Below are 24,564 nucleotides of genomic sequence, written 5' to 3'. Positions count from 1 at the left end.
GATTTGCATAGATGCACTAATGAGTTGCCATGAATTACAGAGCAGCCGTTAGCAGCGAGGGGTAACAGATCACACAGTTTGGGGGGGCCGGGGGAGACAATCTCATCTCCTTCAACATAATTAATTTAATTGTCCTCATTAGCTGTACCATTTGTTTTGATTTTATTTCTCTTTCCTCTCGCACTGAGTGACAGACTTTGCTCCTGCAAGCCTGCTTTCTATGATGTCTTGAGCAAAATAAATGGGGGATGTGTTTGGAGGGTCTTGGTACAGTGCATACCTGTGTATAATGTGCAAGTGTATACTGACTGTCCTGATGGTATGTTATACTGCCCCGCTGCTGCTGCATTGATCTCATTTAAGTTAGTTTGTGCTGGGGGACTGTGCCCTCACTCAGGGGGTCTTACTGCCCTCTGTGGGATTATGGACTTCCCCAGTGAGAGCGGGCATGGTGTCATTCATTCAGGCTCCCAGATTAATACAGATTAATATGCCCACTTTGCACTGCTGTAAAATAGACCTGGCTTATCACATGTTTTCTGACCAATTCCACAACCAGTCAAGATGTGTCTGGGTTAAATTGAAAGATCTGTGGTTAAACGTTTCGATTCAAAGGTCAGGGGTTTAAGCGGCTCTTGGTCACTTGAAGGTCCATGTCACCGTTGTGTGTGGACACTTGTTACTTGTTGGTAATATCTCCACTAACACTGTCCATTTGTCCTTCTTGGTAGCCTGCAGACACAGTGATGTGTTCTCCCATCATGTGCCAGTATGTTCTCCTCCAGGCACAATGATGTTCACCAGTTTGTTATTTGAGGGTCTGTGTGGTCCTTCTGTGTTAGTGCCCCCCGTTGAGCTTTCTAGATATTGCACATTATCATTTTGGGAAATGACACACGGTCCCTGATCAGGACCTCCTCTCAGACCTCCCCATAGGCTGCTTCAGTTATTTGGTGGAGTGAAGCATTGTCAATGTGGAAGGAGGGGGCGAAGGTTGGGGGAGGGAAGGGGAGGTAGGAGCTACTCTGTAGTCTAACAGGAGCTGCTGGGAGCTGGTGATTTTGGAGCACTTTCTCAGTAATAAGAGGGTGACCTTTTATTTGCTGTATTCTATCTTGCTGGGAAGGGACTGGGCTTGCAGATGATCCTGTCTGTGTATCTCCTGCTCTCCTCCTCCTCACCAGTTGCTCGGTAAGTTGCCCTGACTCTATGATGACACCTGTAGATCAAATGTGGTCAGCCCAATCAGTGCAGGATCCTTGAGGGTCTCATTAACTCACATTCCACAATCCCATCCTCTTCCACATGAAGTTTTGGCCCCTTGGAGGAGGGAAAACTCTGAGCCCTAGCAGTGGTGGCTGAGCTGTCTAGTCGAAAAGGTAAGTTTAAGAAACCGCCTGAAGATGCCAATCTAATGATCCTAATGATCCAGATAAGTTCAGCCGGCTCCCCAAACTTGTTGGAATGGTTATGTGAGAGACGCCTATATCTTTAGACTGGAAGCTGGTTTCTGCCTCCCTGCATTATCTGCCCCAGCTTGGGTCTCACATTATTGAAGATGTCCTTTCTAGGCAGATGTTTATTTACGTGCAGAGCTAATTTATGGGTCTCCCTTTGTTTTCTGGGGGAGGGAGGTATCCAATGGTCCTTTGCACTATACAGGTCAAGCTTTGCTTTTGTGTGGTCTATATTTTAAAATCTGATATATTTTATCCCCTGGTTTTGCAGCCTTTCATTGCCCAGATAGAAACCCACCCTGTTGGCAGGAGTAGCTGCAGGTTTCTTGCATCTGGTGTTTTCTTTATTTAGAAGGAAGTATTGGTTTGTGTTCAAGGTGCTTGCACTGTTGTTGCAGGGTGGCTCATGGTCTGTCATTGAGAAGATATTTGTGAGTTCATCTTTTCTAATGCAAGGAGGCAGTACTGGTTTCTGCACCTTCTCAAGATTTGACCCCTCTTCAGTGCTGGTATTGTTGCAGGAGATGGCTGTGGGCAGCCCTGGAGTCTTGATGGAACATTGAGAAGATGCCCTCACATTGCCCCAGATGGGGTGGTTGTACAGTTTCAGGAGGTGATACCCCCAGAAGTCCAGTAGAGAGGTCAGACTTGCCTTGCACTCCTTTGCATTGCCCCAGATGAGGTATCTGTGGTGTTGCCAGAGATTATTTTTGGACCCCAACCCCCCACCTTGTCCCAGCTGAGGTCTCTGTGCTGTGGCGGGTGGAGGCTGTGGGTCCGATGGAGTCCCAGTAGAGCTATGAGGAGCTGTCCCCACCCCCAGTGCTGAACACAGAGCTGCTGTCAGCCTTCCATTCCATGCATTTGGTGGCTAGCAGCCTGGAGACAGGAGGATTAGAGGCTCCCGGCCGGGGTGGGGGCTTGCTCATTCTACAGCTCGCAGACACATGCAAGGGGGACTTTGTGCTGCAGACCGGGCTGCAAAGGGGGACAATAGGCTGCATTCTCAACTGTCCCCTCCACCACAACAGGAACCATCTCCTTCTGCTCCATGAGAGATCTCTCAGCTCAACTCATGCACAAAAGAGAGAAAAGTTTTGGTAGGTAGCAGTCATGCTGTGTATTGTGTGTGCATTAGTTGTGTCAGTGTGTGAATTGTTAGCTTTTGAGATGTATCATTGTGGGAATTGTTTCAGTGTGTGAGTTGTGTCAGTGTGTGAGCTGTGTCAGAGTGAGAGTTGTGTCAGTGTGTGTGTTGTATCAGTGTGTGAGTTGTATCAGTGTGTGACCTGTTTCAGTGTGTGTGTGTTGTGTCAGTGTGTGAGCTGTGTCAGTGTGTGAGCTGTGTCAGTGTGTGTGTGTGTTGTGTCAATGTGTGAGTTTTGTCAACGTGTGAGTTGTGTCAGCATGTAAGTTGTGTCTGTGTGTGAGTTGTGTCAGTGTGAGCTGTTCCAGTGTGTGAGTTCTGTCAGTGTGTGTGTTGTGTCAGTGTGTGACTTGTATCAGTGTGAGCTGTGCCAGTGTGTGAGTTGTGTCAGTGTGTGAGTTGTGTCAGTGTGTGAGCTGTGTCAGTGTGTGAGCTGTGTCAGTGTGTGAGTTGTGTCAGTGTGTGAGCTGTGTCAGTGTGTGAGTTGTGTCAGTGTGTGAGTTGTGTCAGTGTGTGAGTTGTGTCAGTGTGTGATTCACCCTTTATTCAGACTATTCCTGTGGATACCCCATATCCCAGCTCAAGGGCAGACATGCAATGAGCTTCGCTGGCAGGAGCCACACACTCTTTGTAGTGTGTCTGCTGGTTTTGAGTTGTGTGTATTTTTTATTATTCTGTATTTTGAGCTGCGTCAGATTTGAAGTCAGTCTTGCAAATCTCTTGTTGCCCTTTGCCAAGCCTAGCACTTTGCTGCTATGGTAACTGTAATTAAACTGATAAGACTGGAAAAAATGTCACTATCTGTGAGCTTTGCAGCTGCATTGGAGAAGGGGAATGAAATTGCTTCCCAGCTCCAATGCTCCACAATAAGGAGGGGGCTGGGGAGTGAGCATGTGGAGCCGGAGAGACAGCCAGCTCTGTGTGCATTGTGTGCCCGCAGTGATCACAGAATCAGGCTTTCAGACCCCAAGTGAGTGGGAGAAGGGGCTCAGACCATGGGTTGGTGTCTTCTGGCAAATGGGCGGCAGTTTTGGTCATATTCCTTTCAATGCTTTCCTCCTTCAGTCTGTGCAAACCTCATATTGAATATTTATAATACGAATGGCCAAGTGCTCTCCATTTGCATGCCACCCACAGCTGGCGTAATGAAGGTTATTGTGTGCCCAGACCATGCCCGATGCCCCACTCCACTTTGTTGTGTTAAGTGTTGAAGCTGGGACTGTGCGGGTGAATGACACAGAACAAGGGGATAATGGAGGCAGTGAGGCGTGAGAGAGACTCACAATACAATCCAGGCAATTAAAAGCTCAGCAGAGTTTAAGGGAAATGGCGCGGTCCCCTGTCAGCGCATCGCACAGCGTATTATTTCGAGATAATTTTCCTTATTATTTCCTTTAAGTTGGCAAATCATTCCAAAGCACGAGATTACTGGCAATCCACTGGATACTGCTCTGTGTGCACTTTCCGTGTGTGCCTGCTTCAGCTGAATTTGTGTATTCTGTGTGTGTCTGCTTGTGTTTATATCTGTATCTATACTGTGTGTATTCTGTGTGTGTCTGCTCGTGTTTATATCTGTATCTATACTGTGTGTATTCTCTGTGTGTCTGCTTGTGTTTATATCTGTGTCTATACAGTGTGTATTCTCTGTGTGTCTGCTTGTGCTTATATGTGTGGGTATACTGTGTGTATTCTGTTTGTGTCTTGTGTGCTTATATCTGTATCTATAGTGTTTGTGTATTCTGTTTGTGTCTGCTTGCGTTTATATCTGTAACTATAGTGTGTGTATTCTGTTTGTGTCTGCTTGTGCTTATATGTGTGGATATACTGTGTGTATTATTGCTTGTGCTTATATCTGTGTCTATACTATGTGTATTCTGTGTATGTCTGCTTGTGTTTATATCTGTATCTATAGTGTGTGTATTCTGTTTGTGTCTGCTTGTGTTTATATCTGTATCTATAGTGTGTGTATTCTGTTTGTGTCTGCTTGTGTTTATATCTGTGTCTATACTGTGTGCATTCCGTGTGTGTCTGCATGTGCTTAGATGTGTGGGTATATTGTGTTTATTCTGTGTATGTCTGCTTGTGTTTATATCTGTGTGTATTCTGTGTGTGTGTACTTGTTAGTTTAAATGTATGTCTGCGTATATTGCATATTGTGTGAGTCTATGTTTGTACCTGTGTTTACATGTATTTGAATGTTTCTGCATATTTGTATAATTGTATGTAAGATGATTTTTGTGTGAGTTTATGTTTGGTTTTTGGTTTGAGTGTGCATATGTTGGCATGTTTGTATATACATATGGTAGTGCAAGCTTTGTGTGTATGTGTTAATGTGTGGAAGTGTACGTGTATCTTTGTATATGGCGGTATCTGTGTATTTTTCTGCGTAAATCTTTTTTGCTTCTGTGCGTGCATCCAAAGATAAGAGCACAATGTTTTCTCTAGTTGTTAGTTCATATTTCTTAGACAAGGTTTTAGAAGATACAATTTGTTCTTTATTTAAATATCAATTTGTATTTCCACAACATCCTGCATTGAAGGTTTATTTGCACATAAATATTGTTAGAGCTACAGTGTTCCTCTAAGTAATATTCACCAGCAAATGAGGAGATATTTTAATTTCTGCACTATACAGAAATATGTATGTGTGTGTGTAAATTCAATGCATGTGTGTGTCTGTCAGTTGTATGTGTTAATGTTTGTGTTTATTTGTGTGTCTGTCAGTTGTATGTGTGAATGTTTGTGTTTATTTGTGTGTCTGTCAGTTGTATGTGTGAATGTTTGTGTTTATTTGTGTCTGTCAGTTGTATCTGTGAATGTTTGTGTTTATTTGTGTCTGTCAATTGTATGTGCAAATGTTTGTGTTTATTTGTGTGTCTGTCAATTGTATGTGCAAATTTTTGTGTTTGTGTGTCTGTCAATTGTATGTGTGAATGTCTGTGTTTATTTGTGTGTCTGTCAATTGTATGTGTGAATGTTTGTGTTTATTTGTGTGTCTGTCAATTGTATGTGTGAATGTTTGTGTTTATTTGTGTGTCTGTCAATTATATGTGTGAATGTTTGTGTTTATTTGTGTGTCTGTCAGTTCAATGTGTGAATGTTTGTGTTTATTTGTGTGTCTGTCAGTTGTATGTGTGAATGTTTGTTTATTTGTGTGTCTGTCAATTATATGTGTGAATGTTTGTGTTTATTTGTGTGTCTGTCAGTTGTATGTGTGAATGTTTGTGCATGTTTGTGTTTATTTGTGTTTATTCAGTTCTCTCATTTCACTAAATTCACTCTTTAAAGGGGTCAAAGCTGGGAGTTCAGAATTAATCTGGATACGTTATTCAATTATTGCTTAAAAAAACTAGTCTAGTTTAATTGAAATTGAGCAGAATATTATTGTATTTTTTTCTTATTTTATTTTAATTGCAGGTATACAAATGCTTTCAGTTCAGCCAGACACGAAGCCGAAAGGTTGTGCTGGCTGCAACCGTAAAATTAAGGACCGTTACCTGCTTAAGGCCCTGGATAAGTATTGGCACGAGGACTGTCTGAAGTGTGCCTGCTGTGATTGCCGACTTGGGGAAGTTGGGTCAACCTTGTACACCAAAGCCAACCTCATTCTGTGCCGAAGGGATTACCTAAGGTAAGAATGTCCTCCACTGCCGACAGCTAGACTGCTGGCGACTGTCCTAGACTGCTGGGACACTAAACTTAAACACATTTTCATGTTAAACCCTGCATACCTTTTCCTGAAATGAATGTACCTACCAGTAGATTATTCTGTTTGTTGAAAATTCCAATAAAGAACAGAGAGCAGTGATTGGGGCGGAGGTGGCTGGATGGTACATTTACATTTATATACTAATATTGGGATAAATCTTTTCCATTACAATCCGGGCTTCCGTACAGCGTCTCACCATCAATACCTCGAATATGACTCGCACTACTTTCTAAACACATATCATTACAAAGTGATTTTATTTACTCTGATACAATATGGATCTATTATTTGTAGACTTTCTATTACTATTTGTATTATTCAAATCCCAATTTAAGAATATCCATTTTTTTTTCATTATTCTTTTCACGCTATGATTTTCCTGTCAGTTTTACTGAATAAAGTATTTATTCGATTTCCATCCCGATCAGTTCTTTGTGCACCCCCAGCAGATTAAGGGTTAGCCAATTCCAATATGAAAGATATTGATAAGACCAGGTTCTGTAAGTAGACCGGCTCTGAGCATTCAAACCCCAAACGTGGGCCGAATGGCCTTTATCTCTCTATCTGCGCTCTGTAATAATGCACGTTAGTTACAGTTACATTCGGTAATTTGGTAATAGTTTATAGGTGAAGCCACTGAAATCTGTAGAGAAATCTCTAGGTGTGTATTGCTCAATTTCTTGCACATGTCTTGGAATTTTCTAAATTGTGCTAAATCTGAAGGCAATGTACAGATGTACAGATATTCGATATCCAGATATCTCATTTGCTGTTGGGTTCATTTATTGCGCCCTCTAGAGGTTCTTTTATAATTAGACGTATACTTGACATTTAACACATTCATACAAATTAAGGTCACATTAAAATCTCCAGTAACCGATAGATGGAATTAAATTCAAGTCGTATTCTCGGTAGCAAGCAGTTTGCCCGTTTCTCTGTGCAGTTCTGATTTTTTTTTATATGATTATGTATTCCATCGTTTGACTATTTCGTTATTTTCCATGTCACATTATGTGTTCCTAGATTTTAGTCATACACTATGTCTCCTTTCAGTTACCCATGCCTCGTCTTTTCTATGAATTTGTTAAAGTCTAGTTTGAAGTTTATATTTCATTTATTGTGTTGAGATTATAATTATCGCTCTGCCTACTGGTTATATATAGAAACAAACACCATGTATATTTCTAGTTTAGAAACATTTACTGAGCATGTTCTCCTTTTAGATTATACGTGCTTCGTACTTACTGTGCCCCATTCTAGATTATATTCTATGTGCTTTGTATTTACTGTTCCCTTTCTAGATCATATTATATGTGCCTTGTATTTATTGTGCCCTTTCTAGATCATATTATATGTGCCTTGTATTTACTGTGCCCTATTGTAGATTATATTATATTGACTTATATTTACTGTGCACGTTTCTAGATCATATGACCCTATTGTATGTGGCCTGTATTTACTGTCTTGGTATAGGTATGTGATATATTGTAGTACAGATTATGTTGTATGTGGTCTATATTTACCGTGTCTTGGTATAGGTATGTGATATATTGTGGTACAGATTATGTTGTATGTGGCCTGTATTTACTGTCTTGGTATAGGTATGTGATATATCGTGGTACAGATTATGTTGTATGTGGCCTGTATTTACTGTCTTGGTATAGGTATGTGATATATTGTAGTACAGATTATGTTGTATGTGGTCTATATTTACCATGTCTTGGTATAGGTATGTGATATATTGTAGTACAGATTATGTTGTATGTGGCCTGTATTTACTGTCTTGGTATAGGTATGTGTTATATTGTAGTACAGATTATGTTGTATGTGGCCTGTATTTACTGTCTTGGTATAGGTATGTGATATATTGTAGTACAGATTATGTTGTACGTGGTCTATATTTACTGTGTCTTGCTATAGGCATGTGATATATTGTAGTACAGATTATGTTGTATGTGGTCTATATTTACTGTGTCTTGCTATAGGCATGTGATATATTGTAGTACAGATTATGTTGTACGTGATCTATATTTACTGTGTCTTGGTATAGGTATGTGATATATCGTGGTACAGATTATGTTGTACGTGATCTATATTTACAGTGTCTTGCTATAGGCTTGTGATATATTGTGGTACAGATTATGTTGTACGTGATCTATATTTACTGTGTCTTGGTATAGGCATGTGATATATTGTAGTACAGATTATGTTGTACGTGATCTATATTTACCGTGTCTTGGTATAGGCATGTGATATATTGTAGTACAGATTATGTTGTATGTGGTCTATATTTACCGTGTCTTGGTATAGGCATGTGATATATTGTAGTACAGATTATGTTGTATGTGGTCTATATTTACCGTGTCTTGGTATAGGCATGTGATATATTGTAGTACAGATTATGTTGTACGTGATCTATATTTACTGTGTCTTGGTATAGGCATGTGTTATATTGTAGTACAGATTATGTTGTATGTGATCTATATTTACTGTGTCTTGGTATAGGTATGTGTTATATTGTAGTACAGATTATGTTGTATGTGGTCTATATTTACCGTGTCTTGGTATAGGCATGTGATATATTGTAGTACAGATTATGTTGTACGTGATCTATATTTACTGTGTCTTGGTATAGGTATGTGATATATTGTAGTACAGATTATGTTGTATGTGATCTATATTTACTGTGTCTTGGTATAGGCATGTGATATATTGTAGTACAGATTATGTTGTATGTGATCTATATTTACCGTGTCTTGGTATAGGTATGTGATATATCGTGGTATATATTATACACAGTAAAATATACAGTTTTAGTTTCATATAGTTAGTAACAATATAAAATTCCAATTCTTTAATTGACAAACATATTTCACATATTCTGTGAAGGGAATTCTATCATTTGAAACCATTCTATAATTACAAAACGAAATACTACATTAATAAAAATATAACTGAAAGCAGTCACAATTATCTGCATTGCAGATATCCCACCAGATACCTCTCAGCCCCAATGAATGATCCTATAGAAGGGCCACTCTAAGGCCAGGTCTCACAGAGTCTTCTGAAAAAAAGCTATTCTTATTGCATGTGCCAGCCTGCCTCTCTCACACAAGTAGAAAAACCTAATCGTGTCAACAATGGTTCCAATAATCGTGCCAGTAACTGTGCCGACAATGGTTCCAATAATCGTGCCAATAACTGTGCCAACAATGATTCCAATAATCATGCCAACAATCATGCCAATAACCATGCCAACAATGGTTCCAATAATAGTGCCAATAACAATGCCAACAATGGTTCCAATAATCATGCTAACAATCATGCCAACAACCGTGCCAATAACCGTGCCAAGAATCATTCCAATAATTGTTCCTATAATTATGCCAATAATGGTGCCATAACTTTGCCAATAATCGTGCCATAACTTTGCCAATAATCGTGCCAATAATCGTTCCTATAATTATGCCAATAAGAATTGACAGTAACTGTGCTAATACTGTACCAATAATCGTTCGTATAATCGTACCAATAACCATTCTAATAATTATGCCAATAATCATGCCAAAAACCGTTCCTATAATCATACTAATGACCATGCCAATAACCATTCCTGTAATCGTGCCAATAACCGTACCAATAACCATAAATCGATATAGCCTAATTTCAAACTCCACCCCTTGCTTTCAGTTGGTTAACCATAAACAGGTCCAACCCATATAGATTAACGTGATCTGCTTCTCCGTATAAGAAACCATTTAATCCCAGAACACAGATGTTAGAACTATTATGCTGTCTTTATAGTCAATACTGATGCCAAATTGTGTCTCTGTAAGCTGAATTATGCAGCCATTCGGAAAGCTGGTAGTTAGGTTAATGTAATGTCAGACATAGTGTCTAACATGGCCTGTTAAAATGGCTGCCAGGATAATGGCGACCTATGATTTTGGAGTAGTGTTTATATACTTTATTAGCATAGGGCAGAATGACTCCATATTTTATATACGACTCATTTTGTACAAAAATATCGATTATAAGTTACATTCTTGCAGACTTAAAAAAACAAACCAAATACTATTGATTGGGAAATGAATAATGATCGTATTATACTAACTTTTATCTTTGTCTAACGATGAGCTTTCCCCGATGACCTGTTTTTTTTGTCAGCGACCGGTCGTGCTTTGATACAAGGTGTGTGATTTGATGATTAGTGGACATCAGATCGAGATATAAATAATGAATCACATGGATAACATGTGTGACATTTGTATTTGCAGTATATATTTTTCCATATCAAAGTCTCTTTCACCATAAAAGGCTGTTAATCAGTCAGAGTAATGAGAGGTTTAAACCGTGCCTACAGAATTCACTAACATACAGAAAACAGAAAACTCAAACTTTTCACAAATATTCATTTACCATCGAGTTCATATTTATTGTCTCCATCTCACTCTTGATAATTTTGTAACGAGAGTGTCACTATAATACTGGGTTATTAACAGTCTAACATTTTTATTCTTTTTAAAATATTTTTTTTTTAAACCATTTCTGTAAGTTCAAAATACCGGTATTTGAAGATTTTTTTTGCAATTGTATGTATGTATTTGTTGAACGTCCTGTTTTAGGCAGTGTGTTGTAAACGTTCTGTCCAATATCTGTACAGAATGTAAATAAACCTAGTGATTGGTTTTTATTCTTCTTTGTTATCCTGTTTTAATTTTTTTTTATAGTTATTGCTAATCAAACATAAAAAAGTTTTCTAACAATAAACTGCATTAAAACATAGCAAATCTGATTGGTGGAACGTGTTAATTCATAGGTCATATTGATGGCCATGAATGAAACTATGATCAATCTTTTGTACCGCGGGATTCTGAACCCTGGATGGAAAGTGTATGAATAGAATGCATTGCCACCTTCGTAGCTAGTTTACCAGATACGTATCTGCCTCTGGGAAGAGCTCCAGGAAGGATCGAGAGGTCCTGAGGCCTTTGCTACCAGTGAACGTCAAAGGTCAGGTGTCCAGAGTGCGACGTATGTCCTTACTTACAGACTGCGCAACACTTAACACAACCATTACTGGAGGGAAATATCGCAAACCATATTTATTTTACAGATACATATATCTCAGCTCCCAAATCCTGCACATATTGTTCACCTCGCGGTGTGAATACTGGTGACTTGTCAGTTGCATTGCCCCACGTTACAATTCCCGTCCGGAGATTAATGTAATTCTAATGTTTTGCTGCCCTGCTTCTTCTTATCACAACAATTCACTTTCTGAAATGTGTTCGGGATTCTTTCTTAATAATTAAGCCAGAAATTAACCGAATAAATAGAATTTTTTTTCCTGGTTGAATATTTTATTAGACGTTACTTGTTTGCATTGGGATCTGCACTTTGTGCTTCTCCGATATTGTTCCAGTTCGTCCATTTTCTATATTGATCGATATTTGTGTTCGATCTATTTCACTTCAACCTGTGAAATGATTGCATAATGGAAGTATTCATTAAATATTGTTCATTCTCAAAAAGCCTCAGGCAGTCGTTAACTCTTCACGATCATCCCATCACGTTCTAATTTCAGACTTTGAAATGTATAGAAAGAGTGATTTTCAAAAGGCCACGGTTTGGTGATACATTCGTGGTCTGTTGCTAAAAACAAATAAAACGAAATTCTGATGTTCATACAAACTAATGCTTAAACATCTTAAGGACACATGACATGTGTGACATGTCATGATTCCCTTTTATTCCAAAGGTTTGGTCCTTAAGGGGTTAAACATCTTAATGGAAAATGACAAAGCTTTTAACCAGCTATTACCCATTGCTAACTGGATATCCGTTCATTAAACACTGACTCCCTATTCAGTTTTCATTCGTTCTGCATCTTTCTAGCTCTAAAATAGTAAATCCGATTAATCTGACTTCATGTAAATGTACAAGGGCGAGGTTTGAAAAGTTAGAGATTATATTGAACCTGCATGGATGTGGTGGTCGATTCTCTGTTCTCTTGTGCAGGTGAGTCGGAGTGCTATTCCCAGGATTTGTCAATGTCTGGCCGTGGATTAGTGGATAATATCCGTGGCTTCGTTAGTGTTGGACCTTGTAACGGATCACCTGGCACCCCGACTGGGTACCTCCGTTGGAGGATGCTCCTAGCGCTTACAGAGGGCTCCAAGCACTCCGCCAGACACCACAACCACCGTAGACCCCACAAACCACCGCAGCTTGGTTGGGGTCTCGCCGTCTCCTACCCACCCTGGACCTATGACAAGGTTCCAGGTTCCAGTGGGTAAACCTCTCCTCCAAGAGAGTGAAGCAGGAACAAGCTCTTAAAAGAGCTTAGAAGTGATTATCCAAGGGAGCATGCAGAGCATAGCAATCCCTTGTAGTGATAAAGCAATTCCCCCAATAAGAGACAGGACTCTAGATTGAGGGTGAAGTAGAACTCAGGTTTAATGGCACACACTCTGCTTTTATGCAATTCTCCCCTGCAAGGGAGACGCCCACAGGCAATTAGGCATTAACCAATCACATATCGGTTACATCCCACAGATTCCCTCCCCTCTGCTTGGGAGATAATTGAGTTTCTTACTGTATCTACTCAATTATCTCCAAGCAAAAACTTATACTTTTTTATGCATTTTTATAACTTTAAAACTATACATTCAATCTTCATAAAAACACATATTATTAATCAGCATACTTGAAATATGAACATACTCAAAAATCATGTAGATCCTTCCATTAGTTCAAATGTTAGCTGGAAGTCCTTTGTGACCGACCGCAGGCATATTTTCCTGCCCAAAACAGTTCCATAGATTTGGGCTGTGCGGTCGGTCAATTTCACACTGAAAAAATGACTAAATCCCATTCGAACGTGTGTTCGAATCTTCGAACGGGACTTAGTCTCTGTGGCTGAAAACTCAGTGCAGGAGAAGGTAAGGGTCAGCGGTGTTCGTTGAAATGTGTAGCCGATTTCAGTTCCATGGATTTGGCTACACATACCGCTGACCTCGTTCGAATGAACAAAGATGGCCGTCGCCACGTGTTCGTTTGTCGAATGGCGGCCACTTAAAGTTGCAACACTGCTCCAAAGTAATTAAAGGGCCAGGAACAGCATTATAAAAATCCATTATGCCCAAATACAGTTCTTAAAGGGTCAGTAACAGTATAATATAAGTCCTTAAGCCCCAACTCAGTTCCTTAAAGGGCAATACATGCCAGGGCCATAGTCGCAGGGCAGGAGGCTGGCAAACAGGCCCCTCCAAAAACCAGTAGCGAGGTTAATTTCGCCACAGACCTGTCACTGTGGCTGCATGTTGGGTATGGCTGGGGTGTGATTGGAAAAAGGGTTCTAAGATAACAGACAGGGAAACGATTATCTAATACACTCTCCATTCAATGCTAGCAGCACATTAGAAATTTGATTTGTGTTATTAAAAGGAGCATAATTTGCACTTTGTTATGACTTACTATTTCAAAGTGATCCTGTATAGTTCAAGAAATAATGATGTTAATACATTTGAATAAAAAAAAACCATTAGATTAACCTTAGCCTCGCTCAGTTTCCAAAGATACAATACAAATAAAATCTGTAAAATATTTTGTATGTTTTTATATTTCTCCCAGTGTTAATAGGGAATTCTCTCTAAGTGGCTCTGATTGACGGGTTCCCGTGCTCTACGACAAGTACAAATAAATTTAGACTTTACCTGCGCGCTGAGAACATTTGGTTTTATCTAACCATTTCTTTAGAAATAAATAAATAAATTCAGGAGAGCAGGTTTTCCGATAAATCAGAAAGATGTAAAAATTGTCCAATCCGTGTGCTGTAAAATCTATCCAACATTATCCCTAGCGGTTACAGGACACCGATAGAGCCATTTTCTGCCATTTGGTGAGAAAAAGCAACTAATGGATAGAGAAACAGGAGGAGCTATAATAATAATAATCTATTTTTATATATATATTGATATAATCTAGATTTATTTAATATATCACAATAGTTTTTTCTCTCTATCGGTCAGTTCTCATTAGGTCTGTGAATAAAATCACCATTTACAGGGCTATTCACTAACGTGAGAATTTCAAATTTAAGGCCAAAATAGTCCACATGGAAAAGTTCTCTGATTGAACTGTGTTTCCAGTTCGGCTGCTCTGGCCTTTCACTTTTAACTCTCACGTTAGTGAATAGCCCTGTGAATGACTGTCCCCTAAGCTTCAATCTTTCATCAGTCAGAATTCAGAATCACGAATCACAAGGAACACGCTCGGCCATCCTCAATATTTGCCATTCGGCTGCATTTCGTCTCTGAGTTCAGGAACTTGAATTTACAATAAATATTCAGCTTCAATCGTCAGCTTAAAATTATTATTATAATTATTTTATTATTTATATAGCGCCAGCAAGTTACATAGCGCTGTACAATGGGTGGACAAACCAACACGTAATTGTAACCAGACAAAAGGACGCACAGTAACAGAGGGATTGAGGCCCTGCTCAGTGAGCTTATATGTTAGAGGGAGTGGGGTATAGTGACAGTAACAGAGGGATTGAGGGCCCTGCTCAGTGAGCTTACATGTTAGAGGGAGTGGGGTATAGTGACACAGTAACAGAGGGATTGAGGGCCTGCTCAGTGAGTTTACATGTTAAATGCAGTGGGGAATAGTGACACAGTAACAGAGGGATTGAGGGCCCTGCTCAGTGAGTTTACATGTTAGAGGGAGTGGGGTATAGTGACAGTAACAGAGGGATTGAGGGCCCTGCTCAGTGAGTTTACATGTTAGAGGGGGTGGGGTATAGTGACACAGTAACAGAGGGATTGAGGGCCCTGCTCAGTGAGCTTACATGTTAGAGGGAGTGGGGTATAGTGACACAGTAACAGAGGGATTGAGGGCCCCGCTCAGTGAGCTTACATGTTAGAGGGAGTGGGGTATAGTGACACAGTAACAGAGGGATTGAGGGCCCCGCTCAGTGAGCTTACATGTTAGAGGGAGTGGGGTATAGTGACACAGTAACAGTGGGATTAAGGGCCCTGCTCAGTGAGTTTATATGCTAGAGGGAGTGGGGTATAGTGACAAAGTGACAGAGGGATTGAGGGCCCTGCTCAGTGAGTTTACATGTTAGAGGGAGTGGGGTATAGCGACACAGTAACAGAGGGATTGAGGGTCCTGCTCAGTAAGTTTCCATGTTAGCGGGAGTGGGGTATAGTTACACAGTAACAGAGTGAATGAGGGTCCTGCTCAGTAAGCGCTTATGTTAGAGGGAGTGGGGTATAGTGACAGTAGCAGAGGGATTGATCAATCATCGCAGCATCCCTTGCATCCTGCCACCAAAGTCGTGGTATAATCTCTGACCAAATGACCAGGACCAAATCCCTAATCCTGTTTACGTCCTGGTTCATCCATCTAACCAGGTCCCTCTGAGGAACATGCCCCAAATCCTTACCCCCTGCATGGAAAACAATAAAGTCGTGCCACCAAACTAAACAGTTCCCCACACACGATCTCCACCCGAACCCCCGGTAACCAAAACATTTTAACACCATCTGGTCCTCAGGAAAGCCCAGTTTCCGGCTCCTAAAACAAACTACAGCTCTCCTCTTTGCCCAGAAGATGTATGAGTGACCAATGATCCATGCCACCCGATATAGAGAGATTAGATGTAAAGTAAGCATTAGCCCTAAAAACACTGCACCCCCCTGCCCCATCACACCAAGTTGCCCAGGTGAATGTAGGAGCAGAACTGCACCGATTCCCTCCTGCCAATCCTTTTAACTAACTCCTCACCAAACCCCAACCGAGTTGCCTCCGTAGCAGCCCCAATACGGAACGAGTGCGTTCCAAACTGTTCCAGGCACAACCCCAATTTTTCTAGACCCAGCCGAAAAACCCTAAAAAACTGGAACCGAAAAAGCAATAACCAAAAAGGATCCCGCCTCCTCCCCCCACAAAGTATCTTTCCACCGCGTTGACTGGCAGAAGGGGGACCCCGGGAAAGCATGTACTTCTATATCTATAGCCTTCCCTCACACATCCATTTTCGAACGGGTCCAATGAATAAGCACCCTGTCCGCAGCCACGGAGATGTTGGTCCACTGTATGCCTCCCCCACCTTCCCAATTGGCACTTACCAGCTCACTCACCCCGAAGCGCTCCAAAAAACGCTAGGTGATACGCTACCCCAAAAAGAAGTGCTTCGTAGTCGCTAAAGCAAACCTCACCAACCCAAACCAGATCACACAAAAGTCGTATGGATACAGGTCTACGCGCATCTGGCACCCTTCGGCCCCTGTGGAAGCCCTTCAACGCCTGTCTAATAATGAAGTGTTTTGTCAGGTTTCCCCCACCCATGGAACTTTAACCAGAATGCCAACGCCGCCATGTGCCTGTCCACGAGCGCCGGCGACAAGCCCTCCCACAGAAAATCGAAAGTAAACCATGATAGTGCGTGCAAACCATGTTCCCGGGGCCAAGGAAAACATCACGATTCCCCCAAGTAAACACATCTCTCTAGGCATGATTCCCCATCTTCCTGTGCCCCAGGACTCTGAATACGAAACCGGGACCACTGGGAACGAGAAAGGGTGTCAGCAACATTGTTCAAATATCCTGGAACGTGCCATGCGCTAAAAACAATGTTGAGAGACATACACAGAAAAACGAACTGCCGCAGAAGTCCCAACCTTCTTGTCCCTAAGCAGAGGCCCCCAGAACAAGAGAGCTACCACCAGTGGGAAGACCTCAAGAAATGCCAAATTAGGGGCTTACCCATCCACGACTCCAGCCATGACGTTGCACACCACCTACCATTGAAGTACGCGCCAAAACCCATGCTCCCCATGGCATCTGTAAACAATTCAGAGTCAACTGCTGATTTTGCTGGTTCCCAAAACAAGTCCCGCAGAACCGTGTCCCAAACCGTCAAATCCTCCTTCAATTCCAAAATCACCCATACAAAATGATGAGGCCACCGCACTCCCGCCGTAGCCTGAGCCAGCCCTTTACTGAAAGCGCTCCCAGTGGGAATCACCTGACAAGCAAAGTTGAGCTTGCCGAGCAAAGATTGCAATGCCCGAAGCGTGACCTTCTTGGCCTGAGGCACCTCCCCCGCCGCAGCCCGAAGTCCCTTAAACTTGTCCCCAGGCAACTGACATTCGCCTAGCGCTGAGTCAATTTCCAGCCCCAAGAAACAAATACAGTCCATGGCGCCTTTCGTCTTACCTGCCACCAAAGGGACCCCAAATAACCTTGTGTTACAAACTGCTATTTGTAACTGGCCCTTTAAATGATAAATTGGCCTGTTTCCCTGGATTATGGAGAAGCCTATTTGCCAGCCTCCTCCCGCATGACTATGGCCCTGGGAGATTGGGCCCTTTAAAAACAGTATTCGGCCATACCAGAGTGTATGTCACTCATTCTGGCCCTTTAAATCCTGTGAAGGATTGGTACTTTTTATATGGCACTTCGGATGCAGTCGAAGTGCCGAAGTTGTCGAAGTCGTCGAAGTGGCCGCCATTCGACAAAGGAACACGTGGCGGCGGCCATTTTAATTTAGTCAAACGTGGTCAGCGGTGTATGCTAAAGAATCTATGGAACTAAAATCGGCTACGCAAATACACAAACACTGCTGACCCTTACCGTCGCCTCCACTTCGACGCTTCGGTTAAAGTCGAAGTACGTTCAACAATTCAAACACCCTGTTACAATGGGCTATTTGCACGAACTGACCCGTTCGTGCATTCGAAGGGGACTTAGCCGTTTTTCTGCAGGAAATTGACAAACCGCACAGCCCAAATCTATGGAACTGTTTTGGGCAGGAAAATGTGTCGGTCATAAAGGACTTCCACCTAACTTTTTATCCACTGGAGGGATTTGTATGATTTTTGAGAGTGTTTATGCTGAGTTCAAATATGTAATTTTTATGGAGATTGGATGTATGGTTTTAAAGTTACAGGGTATGTGTAAAAACTGTATTTTTACTGTCTGTGATAATATGTTAATCCCTTGTGTAACATAATTATATCACAGGCAGAGGGGAGGATTTTGTGTGTAAATGCTGGGAGTGTTTTCGGTAATGTACGTGTATGATTGGTTGTTTTGTAACACCCTGTGGGTGGTCCTATCTAAGGGGATCCTGCATAAAAAAAGGTTTGTTTGGTGCCAATAAACTTGCAGTCTTGACTCATGTTTGTAGGGGACAGCTATAATCACTACAGGGATTGCTATGCTCTTCATACTCCCTAACCTACTGAGCTCTTGTAAGAGCTCTTGTTCCTGATCCTGCTTTGCTCTACAGAAGGAAGAGGTTCACCTACTGGAACCTGGAGCCTGGTCGTAGGTCCAGGGCGCAGAGCAGACGGCGAGATACCAGCCCAGCAGCGGTGGTTCGTGGAGTCTGCAGTAGTTATGGTGTCTACGGTGCTGATGGTCCTCTGGTGAGCGCTAGGATAATATAATTAATGTAATATAATTTGTGAAACCCCTTGCATGGGGAGTTATATGAAAGGCCTTGTGTGGTTCCCATTAAACACATTCGTTTTATCCCTTCATGAAGTCTAGGCTCATGTTTGGGGGATTGGAGAGCTCTACTCACTACTCTGCTGGAAACAGGAGAGCTCTAATCACTGCAGCACTTGGGATTCGGGAGACCACTAACGGATATACTCAGCCGGAGAATAGGGGATCCGTTACAGTGTTCACTGTTCTTTTTTGGGTAATATCCACTATCCTCTCTGGGGCAATATTCACTATTTTTTCTGGCATAATATTCACTATTCTATCTGGGATAATATTCACTATTCTCTCTGGGGAGATATTCACTATTTTCTCTGGAATAATATTCACTATTCTCTCTCGGGCGATATTCACTATTCTCTCTGGGGAGATATTCACTATTTTCTCTGGAATAATATTCACTATTCTCTCGGGCAATATTCACTATTCTCTCTCGGGCGATATTCACTATTCTCTCTGGGGCAATATTCACTATTTTTTCTGGGGCGATATTCACTATTCTCTCTGGGGGAATATTCACTATTCTCTCTGGGGTGATATTCACTATTCTCTCTGAGATAATATTCACTATTCTCTGAGGGATAATTTTCCCTATTCTGTTAAGCATAGTATTTACTGTTGTTTTTTGGGTAATATTCACTATTCTCTCTGCCAGTGCAGTGAATGTCTCTGTATTGTAAGTGTGTACATTGTCCTCCGGTCTGACAGGAAGCTGTTTGTTGCTCTCAGTGAACACTTCCTGTCCAATTCAGTAGATCCTCTTCTCGGCCACGCTTCATGCAGTGACTGTTATGACGATACGTTCTGGGAGATCCTTACAGGAAGCTGTAATTATGAGATACATTAATTGAGTTTATCCTACTTATCACCAATTGGTGAGGGTGTGCTATGTGGTTGTATCATATTTCTTCCTCGAGAAATGTTTACAGACAAAATGTTGGGGTGCGGGGTTTTTCTTTTTGGTGTTCACTCTTTCTTCTTTTATATATATTTTTGCAGTTTATTCATTAGTATATAATCCTTTATTTTATTTTTTTTATCTCGTCTCTTTTCATGCCGTTTCTTTTGATATATCAGACTGTGCAGGGTGTTATACTTTGGATTAGGGATATTTAGGGTATATATTTATTTTGCTACTTTCTGGTACATATTTTGTGTATATTGTTGTGGCTGTCACCCCGAGAGACAGAGGGGGTGTCCACCGCCAGAGATGTCCTTTTCCCAAAGTGTGGATAGCGCTGCAGTATTCCCAAATCGATCTCCAAGAAGACCATGGATCCAGTATAGCTGTATAGCTCTTATAAGAGCTAGTGGTTATAGCGGTTATAGCGGTTCCCTACAATCACGAGACAAAGCTGCGTGTTGAGGGTGAAGTGGACTCACTTTAATGGGACCACACTTGGCCTTTTATGACAATCCCCATGCAAGTGGTACTCATGCAAGGGGTACTTACAAAGTCACAGACCAATGACAACAGAGTTACAATACATGACACTCCCATACATATCATACAATCCCTCCCCTCTGCCTGGGAGTTAATTGAGTCAAGTACTGTATTAATTCATTTATCTCCAGGCGAAAAAGAACACAATTTTTATTCAACCCGAAAGTACCTTAAAACTCACATAAACCCCACAAACAGTATATCCCTTGATAGCCACGATCTGGGTGAGCAACATATCATATAACACAACTTTTCTTGGAAGTCTTATTTGAGCCCCCTGCCCAAAATTGTTCCATAGATTCAGGTTGTTTGGGAGCATCAAACACAACACAATACTAAAAGTAGTAGTTAGTGGAAAAACTAGTCGTGTGCCCCTCGTTTGGGAGTTTGGTTTCACTGAACGCCACTTTCTTCAGATGAATTGGAACGAACATAGGGGAGAGTGGAAGTTTCAGCGGTGTTCGGCCATTGAGTGTCCGATAATAGTTCCATACATTCGACGACCAAGCGCCACTGGAAGCATTTGTCAAAACAAGATGGCGCCTTGTGTTCGTCCATACGAACGGCGGCCACCCATCTGACCAATTAGAAGGTTCAAGTGTTTGCGGTTTGCATAAGTGTTAATGAGGTCATGTATGTACGTAGTGGGCATTGGATAGCATTCCCTTCATCCCCCATAAAACCATAATTTACCCCTTCAAATAACGACAGACAACTTCTTGGAGAAAACAAGCCACAGCATTTATTAACACAACCAAATACTGTATAACTCCTTTTAACATATAACGAAATAATAATTATCATAAATTAACAAACAATTTGCATATAGTCATACAGTAACCAAAGAAACCGTCCTTGCCAATCTAACTTCCCCAAGGCTCTCACCTCCCCCCCTCGGCATAATAAAAACATCTTCCTTTTCAGGGCTCCCCACCCACTCGGTGGGGCCCAACCATAATGCTCCCCACTGGTCGACTTACAACCCAGTGGGGACACGTCCAACCTGGTACCTCCTCCAGGTTCACCATAAGAGACAGGGGGAGGATGAGACCAGGCCCTATTTCATCTAATCTACCAAACCATCCCTTATTTGGCAAGGACACACTCCCGCCTCGCTGTGACAACCTCCCGGGCCCAAAGCAGCAAAGGGAGGGTGGGCGGGAAACTTGTTGCTGGCCCGGCTCCTAAGTGGCACTGAGGTCAGTCTAATCTGTCACCACCCACTTCCTCACATCTCACACTCCCACATGTAGCATATAGCCAATCATGCTTTATCCATCCCACACTCATACATGTGCCGCTGTCCGCTAAGCTGCGCACTCTCCCTGGGGCCTAGTGGGTCAACTAGTGGCACACGACTGCAGGGCCGGACTGGCCCACCGGGATACCGGGAAATTTCCCAGTGGGCCGTCGGCACCTGGGGCCGGGCAGGCAGCTGGCTGACCTGCGGCTGCTGGCTGGGGGAGCCGTTCTGGCGGCCGCTGGCTGGGGGAGCTCTTTTGGCGGCAGCAGGAGGAGCAGGCTGTTCTGTCTTTGCTCCCCCGCCCCAGCGCGCTGCTTAATGCGACCGCGGCCGGATTATGACGTCATATTCCGGCCGCGGTCTCATTAAGCTGCGCGCGAGGGCGGGGGAGCAGAGACAGAACAGCCTGCTCCCCCTGCGGCCGCCAAAAGAGCTCCCCCAGCCAGCGGCCGCCAGAACGGCTCCCTCTGCGGCCGCCAGTAGAGCCAGCTGAGCTCCCCCAGGCAGCCACCATCAAACTGAGCTCCCCATGCAGCCGCCAGCACAAAGGTAAAAATTATGTGTGTCAGTGTGTGTGTGTCTGCCTGTGTCATTGTGTGTGTGTGTGTCTGTCTGTGTCATGGTATGTGTGTGTCTGTCTGTGTCATTGTGTGTGTCTGTCTCTGTCTGTCATGGTGTGTCTGTCTGTGTCATGGGGTGTGTGTGTGTGTCTCTGTGTCATGGGGTGTGTGTGTGTCTCTCTGTGTCATGGGGTGTGTGTCTGTCTGTGTCATGCAATGTGTGTCTGTGTCATTGTGTGTGTGTGTCTGTCATGCAATGTGTGTCTGTGTGTGTCAAGGTGTGTGTGTGTCTGTTTTAAGGAGTGTGTCTGTCATGGTATGTGTGTGTCTCTGTCATGGTGTGTGTGTCTGTGTCATAGTGTGTCTGTCTGTCATGGTGTGTGTGTGTTTCTGTCTGTCACGGTGTGTGTGTGTGTGTGTGTTTGTCATGGAATGTGTGTGTGTCTGTCTGTGTCATGTAATGTGTGTGTGTCTGTCTGTGTCATGTGTGTGTGTCTGTGTCACAGTCTCTCTGTGTCGTGGTGTGTGTGTGTGTGTCTGCATGTGTCATGTAATGTGTGTCTGTCATAGTGTGTGTGTGTTTGTGTCATGGTCTGTCTGTGTTATGATGTGTGTGTGTGTGTATTTTTTAAGGTGTGTGTCTGTCATGGTATGTGTGTATCTCTGTCATGGTGTGTGTGTCTGTGTCATGGTGTGTGTGTTTCTGTCTGTGTCACGGTGTGTGTGTCTGTGTCACGGTCTGTCTGTGTCATGGTGTGTGTCTGTCATGCTATGTGTGTGTGTATATGTGTGTTTTTACTCACCTTTTTTTCCCCCCACGTCGTGCTGGTCTCCCCTCAACTGGCCCTGCCCTGGAAAAAAATCTATGCCCGCCCCATAAGTCATTGCGCCATATATTGTCGCATGTAATATGTAAGGCTATGTCTTGCCACCTTAGATGATTGATTATATATATATATATATATATATATATCTTATTCCAATATAAAATATTGGTCCTTCCTGTGTCAGTGCGGATTGGCTGAGATCATCAAGCTTGATGATCTCAGCCAATCCGCACTGACACAGGAAGGACCAATATTTTATTTTGGAATAAGCAATATATATATATATATATATATATATATATATAATCAATCATCTAAGGTGGCAAGACATAGCCTTACATATTACATGCGACAATATATGGCGCAATGACTTATGGGGCTGGCATAGATTTTTTTTCCAGGTCTGCTTTGGAATCCCCAGTCCGGCCCTGCACGACTGTTCTGGGTGGTCCATGTGTTCGGTACTTTGTTTGGTATAAGAAACAAATGGGGCAATCTGTTCGGTTAGGTTCGTATACCGATCTAGTCAAAGCAAAAATAATCTAGGAACAGGGGGATCTGTTACAATTGTGTTTTCACTTTTTTTTTTTTTGTATCTACTATGTATGTATTTTTATATGTCTGTAATGAAGACTTTAGAGTGTGCTTTTCCTTGTTTCTATTTATGCACTGTCCTTGTCCCTTTCCCCTTAGCCTGTCCCACTTTAAGTTAGCCTTGCAATGCAAAATATGGCTGAATCAGTGAAATAGTGAAGCTTCAAACTGCAGGACTGGGGCTGTGACTCTGGTGACTGATCTGATTCTGATTTCAATCTGCTTAAACCTGTAATTGTGGGTTATTCTGCAAACCATGTCAGCTACTTCTGGCACCATATTACCTCTGCAGATTAATTATATTATTATGTAATATGTTGCCTCTCATTATCCTGCTGCTTTAACCCTGTGTAGTGTTATGTTTTTGGGGTGCTTTTGAAACTTTGTAAAAATCTGTGGTTTTCCTGCCTGAGTTATTATATTATCTACCAGGCAGAGGGGAGGGCTTGTGCATAATGTATGGGAGTGTCTCCATGTACAACGTTGTTTCATTGGCTTGTTAACTTTATGTCCATGTGCCCAACAACGTCCACCTGGGTGTCACCCTTGTTGATAAAATTGCATAAAAGGCAAGTGTGCCTCCATTAAAACCAGTTATTCCCCCAGAGCTGAGCGTCGTTTAGTTACTGGGCAGGTGTTGTGAGCATTTTGGCTTACTTTGCTGTGTTTTGGCTGTTCCCTGGGAGTATCTACTTGTTCCTGAGTACATCTTGGAGTTACAAGCAAAGGAGAGTCCATGCTAGGACTAGGGCTCCGCTACAGGTAGTCTATCAGTATCCTGCTGCTTTAACACTGTGTGTAATAAGGAGTCTATCAGTATCCTGCTGCTTTAACACTGTGCTCCAGTATAAACAGTATAAAATATAAAAGAAAGTCCCACTTAACGCGTTTCGCCTGATAGGCTTCTTCAGAAGTGTAGTGTAACCTCTTTTAGAGTCCGTTTTTATATCCTTCTTAATGAAGGAATGATGTTATTTTATATTTTATACCCTTTATTGATTTTCAATTTGTTTGTTTATATTAAAGTATACTCTTTTTAGTTACTTTTTATATTCATTCAT

At 42.1% G+C, this 24,564-nt stretch overlaps 1 protein-coding gene across 6 annotated transcripts in view; it reads left to right on the top strand.

Annotated features, from left to right (window-relative positions):
* The window catches only part of LMO3 (LIM domain only 3), a 91,825-nt gene that overhangs the window by 9,149 nt on the left and 58,112 nt on the right, over nucleotides 1-24,564 (top strand). For 2 of the 6 annotated variants that reach the window (XM_063446617.1, XM_063446620.1), the window contains exon 2: nucleotides 6,022-6,235. In XM_063446617.1, the coding sequence (XP_063302687.1) occupies nucleotides 6,030-6,235 (206 nt within the window). In that variant the 5' untranslated portion in view covers nucleotides 6,022-6,029. The other 4 variants (XM_063446616.1, XM_063446618.1, XM_063446615.1 and 1 more) reach the window with 4 other exon arrangements.

The sequence above is a fragment of the Pelobates fuscus genome, chromosome 3 (assembly GCF_036172605.1).
Source record: "Pelobates fuscus isolate aPelFus1 chromosome 3, aPelFus1.pri, whole genome shotgun sequence".
Classification (NCBI taxonomy): domain Eukaryota; kingdom Metazoa; phylum Chordata; class Amphibia; order Anura; family Pelobatidae; genus Pelobates; species Pelobates fuscus.
This window is presented reverse-complemented; position numbering and strand designations above follow the sequence as displayed.